The sequence below is a fragment of the Microtus ochrogaster genome, chromosome 15, assembly GCF_000317375.1.
Source record: "Microtus ochrogaster isolate Prairie Vole_2 chromosome 15, MicOch1.0, whole genome shotgun sequence".
In the NCBI taxonomy this organism is placed as follows: domain Eukaryota; kingdom Metazoa; phylum Chordata; class Mammalia; order Rodentia; family Cricetidae; genus Microtus; species Microtus ochrogaster.
In genome coordinates this window covers 43,574,865-43,583,691 of record NC_022017.1, presented here as the reverse complement: position 1 = coordinate 43,583,691, position 8,827 = coordinate 43,574,865, and the positions used below count along the sequence as shown (strand labels likewise).

At 42.8% G+C, this 8,827-nt stretch overlaps 1 protein-coding gene across 1 annotated transcript in view; it reads right to left on the bottom strand.

Moving 5' to 3' along the window:
• The window catches only part of Atad2 (ATPase family, AAA domain containing 2), a 48,440-nt gene extending 40,841 nt beyond the window's left edge, over positions 1-7,599 (bottom strand). Inside the window, exons 1-2 of the mRNA XM_005354581.2 lie at positions 7,321-7,599; positions 1,194-1,345 (exon numbers count right to left, since the gene is read on the bottom strand). Coding sequence (XP_005354638.1) covers positions 1,194-1,345; positions 7,321-7,482 — 314 coding nt within the window. The 5' untranslated portion in view covers positions 7,483-7,599. The remainder of the gene's footprint in view (positions 1-1,193; positions 1,346-7,320) is intronic.
• Positions 7,600-8,827: the final 1,228 nt, after the last annotated feature.

The window sequence follows — 8,827 nt, the reverse complement described above, 5'->3', positions numbered from 1 at the left end:
TTAAAGCAGGGCCAGTATGATGACTCAGTGGGTAAAGCACCTGGCACCAAGGCTATTGACCTCAGTTTTATCCCTGGAATCAACATAGGAGAAGGAAAAATCCCTGACAGCAGTCATCTGCGTGTATATACGCTCACTCAATCAATAAGCATAAAGAGAAGAAAAAAGTTTGAAAGGTTTGAGTAATTCATTGAAGAGTTAGTTTAGGCTGACAATTTTTCCTTCTCAAGGAGCCCTGCCCATCAAACCATGTAAAACACTTCAGAAGTAATTAAAGTAATAATTTTTTTGTTGCTATCTTACTGAACCAGATGGGTTTTTTAAAAAATATTTATTTATTATTTATTATGTATACAATAGTCTATCTGTGTGTATGCTGAAGGCCAGAAGGCACCAGACCTTATTACAGATGGTTGTGAGCCACCATGTGGTTGCTGGGAATTGAACTCAGGACCTTTGGAAGAGCAGGCAACCACTGAGCCATCTCTCCAGCCCCACCAGATGGGTTTTTAATTTTACAGAAATTCCTAACTTTTTTGTGAAGTTGCTGGATAGTCAATATATTATTATTGTTAGCCATTCTGTGGCTGTCAAAACCATTGGACACTGTAGCATCAAAGCAGCCATAGATAAATAAACCCAACATTGCGTAGAGTTGTGAGCCAATAAAATCTGTAAAACCAGGTGGCTAGACTTCAACTTCTATGAACTTAATTCCCTAGGAAACTGCATATACAAGCTAAAACATTTCACAAATCTCATGTATTCCCTGAAGATCGCTGGTGTCCTCTCTGGACCCTAGTCAAGCACAGCATGAGCAAAGAAATATATAGATCCACCATTATGGAATGGCTACTCAAATTTTCTACATTTTCTAACAATATTGGTTATCTGATCTTTCAGACAGATGGAAAATGTGGTAAAAAAAAAAAAAGGAATGAGAAAAAGTTACAATATAGGGCTGCTGTCAACAGTGAAAAGGGGAAGAGCAGGAAGAGTACATCAAGAGACCCTGTGGAGAGCAAACAAGGAGGACACTCCACATCAATCCACTTCCACACCTGCCTACACACTCACATGCACAACACATGTAAAGTAGTAAATACATCAAGTAAAATGGGAAAAAAAAAATCAAGTTAAAAAAATATTATTTTAAAGCCACTTTGAATTAGTGGTCAAACATCTTTTATTACCTTGTGAAATGTCTGCCATTAGTAGTGTGTTTCTCTGTTCTTTCCATATTCTTATCAAAACTAGAATCTGAAGAAATCTGTTCTTTTTTCCTCAAAGATCTTAAAGAATGCGTATGGCGGTAGATTTCAACCCCCTTAGCTGAGGAGCCATCCTTTAAGAAAAATTAAGAATGTCGTTGTAAGTTTGACTTTAATAGTTAAGACCAACCCTAAGTCCTAAGAATCTTCTATGATTATAAGTTATTAATAGTTGTTTTTAGTGCAGGATGATTTTTACACTTCCCCAAGAAACAATAAATCAAACAATTATTTTATTACAAGAATCAGTAAGGCTATGAAACTGAAAATACAGCATTTACTAGCAGGCCTGGTGAGTGTGATCAGAAGTTCAAGGTCATCCTCAGTTTCAGAGTGTAAGGCTGAGCTGGAAATACCCATACCAAAGAATATATAAGGTCAGCTAGGTGCTTCAGTGTTAAAAGGATTTTGCTTCCAAGTCTAAAGACCTGAATTAAAATCCAGGACCCACATGGTGGAAGGAGAGAACAGACTCCTTACAAGCTGTTCTGATTTCCTCATGTACTCATACACACACGAAAAAAATTAAATTAAAATGTATATATCAAAAGGAACTACCAACGGAATAAAAGGCAACCCACTGAATGAGAGAAAATATATCTACTATATACAAACAATATTTCTTCTTTGGATTTATTGAGTTATGGGGCACTGGTGGCACCCGCCTTTAATCTCAGCATTTGGTAATCAGAGGCAGAAGAATCTCTGTGAGTTCAAAGCCACCTTGGGCCACATGAGATTGAATCTGTCCAAAAGAGAAACAAGAGTTCACACCTGTGAGCCCAGCACTTGGGAAGTGGAGACAGGAGTGATAAAGCTGGATGGTGAGAGAAATATTAGGCAGAGGGAGACAAGATCTTGCCTCTTCGGTCTGAGGATTCCAAAGAGATAAAGTCTCTCTAGTGGCTGGCTCTTTTACTTCTCTGATCTTTCAGCACTCACTGTGATATCTGATTCTGGGTTTTTATTATTAAGACCAATTAGAATTCACACTACAACCCTGTATTGGAAAAACAACAAAAAAATTATTTTATTATTGTTGCCTGCAAGTGCCTGGTACCCGTGGAGGTCAGAGGAGGGGGTTAGATGCCCCTGAATTGGAGTTACAAACAGTTGTGAGACATCATGTGGGTGCTGAGAATTGAACCCAGGTCCTCTGCAAAAACAATAATTGTTCTTAACTACTGCCTCATCTCTCCAGCCCCAAACAACTAATACTTCAACAAAACTTAAAAGAGAAAAGGAAGGCAACAGATAGTTCTCCAAAGAAAATATAGTTAGCCAATATATGGAAATATGCTTAACATCATTAGTCATTACTGAAATGCAAATAAAGCAATAATATATCATCTTACACTTATTAGAATATTTATCTTCCCTCTCCCCAAGCCAGGTATGGTGGTGGAGCACATCTTTAATTCCAACACTTGAGACCTGGACAAGCATATCTCTGAGTTCAAGGCTAGTTTGGTCCAGGACAGCCAGGGCTATACAAAACAAACAAACAAACAAACAAACAAACCAAAAAAAAAAAAAACCCTATCATGAAAAGCAAACAGAAGAATTTGAAAAATGGCATACATGGCTGGGCCATGGTGGCACACACCTTTAATCCAGCACTCTGGGAGGCAGAGGCACTTGAATCTCTGTGAGTTTGAGGCCAGCCTGGACTACAAGAGCTAGTTCCAGGGTAAGATCGGATACACAGGGAAACCCTATCTCGAACAAACAAACAAACAAAAAAGAAAAAAACGGCATACAAATATAGAAACATACACATAAGCTTGTGAGACCAAAACAGTATGGCCGTTCCTTAATAATCAGAGAATTACAATACAATCCAGGTTTTAAAAGACACCACTTCTGAGTGAGTATACAGCCAAGGAAATAAAAGCAGGGCTCAATCAGATACCGCACATCCATGTTCACAACACAATATTACAATAGCCAAAAAGTGGGATCCACCCAACCATCCATTCGCAGAAGAGTAGATAAATGCAGTGTGGGGCTATCAAGATGACTCAGGAAGGCACTAGTCATGAAATCTGATTATCTGAGTTCACTCCTCAAGGCCTACATGGTAAAAGATGAAAACTGACTAACCTGCCCTCCCCAGAAAAAAAAAATAACCTAACATTTTAAGTTGTGAAAAATGCAATATAATATCATGTCTTCAAAAAGAATGAAAATTTCGAGAGACGGCTCAACAATTGAGAGCAACTGTCCACTCTTCCTGAGGACCTGAATTGATTCCCAACACCCATATGGTGGCTCACAACTGTCTGTAACTCCAGATACACAATGCAAGCTATTAGTGCTATAACCTTCATCTGGTCATCCAAACTCTGGACCTGCTGAGTTTCACTTATTTCATCAAATCCCTATTCTAGCTCTTTATGGTTTCCTAATATTGCAACTTCTAAACCTAAATTAAGAGACCTTTCTGGCTCCTACTTCATGAAGACTGTCATGTTACCCAACTTCATAAAGCTCTTCACCATTCTATGACAAACCCTTACTCACAATTTCAGCACCTCACTAAACTATATGCTTTTTACTTTACAAAAAAAAAAAAAAAAAAAAAAAAAAAGAAAAGAAAAAGAAAAAGAAAGTCTAAGTAACCCAAACTGGCCTTGATTTGGAGCACAGGATGAATTCAAACTTCTACCTCTACCTGTTAGGTACAGGAATAGGTCACTATACTAGGCTCTTAATATAATTCAAAACAAAATTTCCATATATTGCACAAATTAGTATTGAGTATTTCTCCAGATGTTTAAATAAATACAAATTTAAAAAATAGCATATACACACACTTCTATATGTTGCAGTGTCAATAAAACTCTGTCTCAAAAATCAAACAGCTGGGTATGGGTGGCACATGCCTTTAGTCCTAGCACTTGGGAGGTAGGAGCAGGTGAACCTTTATGATTCCAGGCCAGTCTGGTCTATATAGAAATCTCTTAGCTAGACCAGGCTACATAATGGAACCCTGTCTCAAAAATAAACATACAGACTGTGAGATTGAGTTTGGTGCTAGAGTGCTTGCCTAGCTTACTCAAAACTCCACAAAAGTGTAAGTGAATACAATCCAAAATTCTTGTACAACCAACTCCCCCCACATATACCTGCTCTACCCAGCCTTAACTGGTTCTTCAGAAACAAAAAACCCCAAATTTCCTGATATCAAAAAGTTACAGACTTGTCAAAGCACAAAAATTGATAATGGCTAGTTAACTCATAAGTTAAGAAAAAAACAAAACACAAGTCGGGCAGTGGTGGCGCACTTGGGAGGCAGACAGAAGGATCTCTGTGAGTTCCAGGCCAACCTGGTCTACAAAAGCTAGTTTCAGGACAGGCTCCAAAGCTAGAGAAACCCTGTCTCAAAAAACCAAAACCAAAACAAAACAAAAACCTCACAAATCCCAACAGATACCAGCCAAAATGTCAAACATTCCACATCGCATCCACATTTGTCCAGAAAATGCTGGTGAGGACCTACCAAACAAACTACATACTAGTAACTTAAGTGCCTGCTACCACATTAAAAAACCTACAGTCAATGCAGATGAGAACTAACCTGCTCAAAGTCAAATAATGTTACAGAATTGCCTCAAATAAGTAAATAAAAGAAAAAAGAAAGAGAAAAAGATATTATGTAGTTATGAGTCATTCTCAGTACCTTCTGGATTTAAAGGTACTCTACTATTAAACCAGGAAAAGTCAAATTAATGAATTAGAACGAATAAATTTATAACCACCTGAAGAAGTACCATCTCTACTATCTGTTGATAAATGAAACTGGGAATTAGGAAGTTTTCAAATATCAGGATAATGGGAGTTAAGTCTTTGAAAAGTACATTTAATTTCAAGGACTGAACTGAATACAAAGCCTCCATATTAGAAAGCTTTTTTTTTTTTTTTTTTAAATTTTCGAGACAGGGTTTCTCCGTAGCTTTTTGGTTCCTGTGCTGGAACTAGCTCTTTAGACAAGGCTGGCCTCGAACTCACAGAGATCCGCCTGCCTCTGCCTCCCGAGTGCTGGGATTAAAGGCCTGCGCCACCACCGCCCGGCTAGAAAGCTTTCAAACACAAAGCTATCCCATTCTTGGTACTGACGGGGTTTGTAATAGGGATCTGTTATCTTTGAGAACTACTCATTTCTTCACATCCAACCTAACACTTCCTAACTAACCTCTAATCAGAAGGCCTACAACAGTGTCTTGATTTATAGAAGGAAGATTTTATTTCAAAAAGATGGTATGTGGTCAGGAAGATGGTGGCGCATGCCTTTAATCCCAGCACTCCCAGCACCAAGCAGGCAGCTCTTTCTGAGTTTGAGGCCAGCCTGGTCTACATAGCGAGTTCCAAGACAGCCAGAGCTACACATACACACACAAAAAAAAAACCCTATCACATTAAAAAAAAGAAAAGAAAAAAGCCAGGCAGTGGTGGCGGACGTCTTTAATTCCAGCACTCAGGAGGCAGGCAGATCTCTGTGAGTTCGTGGCCATCCTTGTCTACAAGAGCTAGTTCCAGGGCAGGCTCCAAAGCTATAGAGAAACCCTGTCTTGAAAAACCATAAATAAAAAATAAATAAATGCTAAAATATATAGTGTAAACGCTGGCCCGGAGACTATCCTCTTCCTCCTACATTCCAAGGGCTCTCCCTCCATATGGTATGGATGGCGTGCATATAACACTTAGCTAACAGCTTTGTGAATAAGGACATCCCAAAACAAATGCTGCATCTTTGTGCCATGCTCTGTTCTAGAATACAGTGCTAACAGAAAAATAAAACACACACGCCCCTATAGAGCTACATTTGATTTAGGGAAAAACATAAACAAGAAAAGTTAGGCGATTACAGTTATCCTAGAAGGTTGTAATCACTACAACAGCGGGCAAAATAAAAAGATCACATTTTTATTTTTTACTCGGAACGAGTTAGTAATTCCGAGTAAGAAATGTTTAGCCTACTCAGACCTCTGCCCATTCCTGCACCTGAGACTCAAATCCCTCCCGAAGTCAGACCCCAATACAAGGCCATCATTGTATCAACTAAGTGGGCACTGCTGTCTGTGTTACTGCCACCCCAGAGCTCCTATCCGTCTTTCTGACTTCCAGGCTCCTGATCAGTTCTCCGGCCCTATTTTTCCTATTGCCATAGCGACTCTCACTGCAACGAGACCATCACGACCTGTTTCGGTAACTTTACTGTGGCCTTTTTAACCTCAACCTTTTTGGTGAATGCTGTCCCCTTCCTCCACTGCCAAAGCGGGCAGATGTCTTGGGGACTCTGACTTCAACAAAAGTCGCCCTGGTTCTCGAGAGGCAAGAAGCCTTTGATGCGAGGTCTCCATTCTCTGCAAACATCCCCTTGTAGCTACTGTGGCTGCGGCAAGGCGAGCCAGGACAGCAAAGATCCGGGAGGTAGAAACGTCGAAGTTCCAACTTGAGAACTTCCGACCGCTCTCCTGTTGATCTTTCTGGGGTGCATTTATCTGTCACACGGTTGTCATCACCGCAGACCCTCTAAGGCTTGTCACGAGACTTAAAGGAAGGGCACACGAGGTGTTGGTGGCCGTCCCTCCACATTATGCAACCTGATATTTCACTCCGCCGAGGTCCTGATCATGGAACCTCCCTGGACCGTAAGTGGAGGGCAGTGGAGTCTGAGTTACCGGCTGTGCTCGCACTCCCTAAAATGTCCCTGTGCACGTGCGAGCAGTCAGCAACCTCGGGGTCGCACTCTCCCGACTGACGCGAACCGGGGACACAGGGAAGTGGGGGAAAGAGCGGCCCCAAACCACCTCGGCTCGGCCCTACGCGCCGCTTCGGCTCCGGCGGGCCCTGGTTTCCTCTTGCGTAGAAAGAGGTGGCGACCAACTGCTCAGCCCGCTTCCAGTCAGATCAGTCTCACCGGAACCTTGGAACCTTCCAGCACCCCTGCGCGGCACGCCGGTTCCCCCCCACCCGGGTTGCCGGTCCCCACCCGGCGCGGTTCCACCCCGGGTCCAAGGGTTCCCCGCCCCAGGCCGATACTCACCGTGGTGGAGTCCAGAGATTTCCCCGCGCCTCGGGGCGAGCCGGGCCGCCTCCGGCCGCTGTCCTTCAGGCTGAGGAACTCGTTGGACAGGTCCAGAGAGTCGGTGGCCGAAGACGTGGTGGAGCGACTGTGCAGCTCCAGGCTGCTGCGGAGGACCACCATGATGTCCCGCTGCGGGAGCCGGAACCCGTTGTGAGGGAGAGGGTGCGGAGCTCCAGGAGAGGATTGCCTCTCAGGCGCTGGCGCGCTCTGAATTCTGGCGCCACAAACTGCGCGCCCAGAGGCCTCAGAGGACGCGCACGCGCGGAATCCCTCCGCCGCCGGCCCCGCCTCTGCCGCTGGCCCCGCCCCCGGCCGCCTGCCCCGCCCCCTCCGCCGCACCGAGACCGACGACCCGGAGACTCTCCTCCCACCTGCTGAGCGCGGGAGCCTATGCCGAGGTGAGCTGGGACTCAAGCGAGCCGCGAGGAGCGCCCGACTGGAACTTGAGACTTCTTTCTTCCTTCTATAGTTCCGGCTCACCGCCTTCAGTGGAGGGAGACTAGAGAGAGCTGTGCAGCGTCCTGTTTGGAATTTTGGCGCGTGGGTTTGGAGGGCCCCTTTGGCTACCTGCCGGCTGCTTCCCGCCATCTAGCCTTCAAACGCAAAATAAATAAATAAGTAAAACTTTAAAAAGTCCCTAAAGCACTTTGACTTTGAGACTGAAGAGCTTTTTGTTGATGAACGAATGAAAATAAATAAACTACCGGAAAGAAAACCTAGTGGTCCTTAAAGAAAGCTAAAAGAGCTGACAATAGCTATTGGGATAGACAAAGTCATACAATACATACCAGGGATAGAAACTGTAAAAATTCGAATTTTTTAAAAGCTGCTAACTTGCTGTAAACTGTTAAAGACAATTAAGACATGCCAATTAATGGTCAGTCACCTTATAAATTATGGAATTATTTAATGTGCTCAGAACTATGTAATCATGCTAAGTACAAATGTACTTCATTTACAGAGACAACTTTAGCCTTCTGTATATGTTGTCAAGGTTAAGACTAAAGCAAGTACCTAAAAATAAGGTGTTTTTAAAGTCAGGTACTTACTAGATTAGATGACAACACTGCCATATGCTTCACCCTCCACCAGGGCCCTGACCAAACTGTGGGTACTGTTTGGTTGCCTGCGGTACTCTGCCTTGCAAAAGTAGTCTGTTCCCCAAAATTCTTCTGAAAGACTGCTGTTCAGTCTTTGAGGCTGCTGCTCGGAGTGCTGGTGCAAGGCAGAGGACCTCTGCCACAAATAAGGTCATGTTGGAGTAGCCCAGGATGGCTGTCCAGGTAGCAAGCAAATCTTGGTTATTTTTAATTAATACAGAGGCCATTTGGCATGAAAAAATTTAAAATTAAAAGTCTTGCAAAACAAGTGATGTATAAATATCCCAATTTGATAAGAACAGACATCATTGAGCTTCTAACCTTTCCAGTTCTGCTGCTTTCTCTCTTTCCTTCCTTTTTTTTTT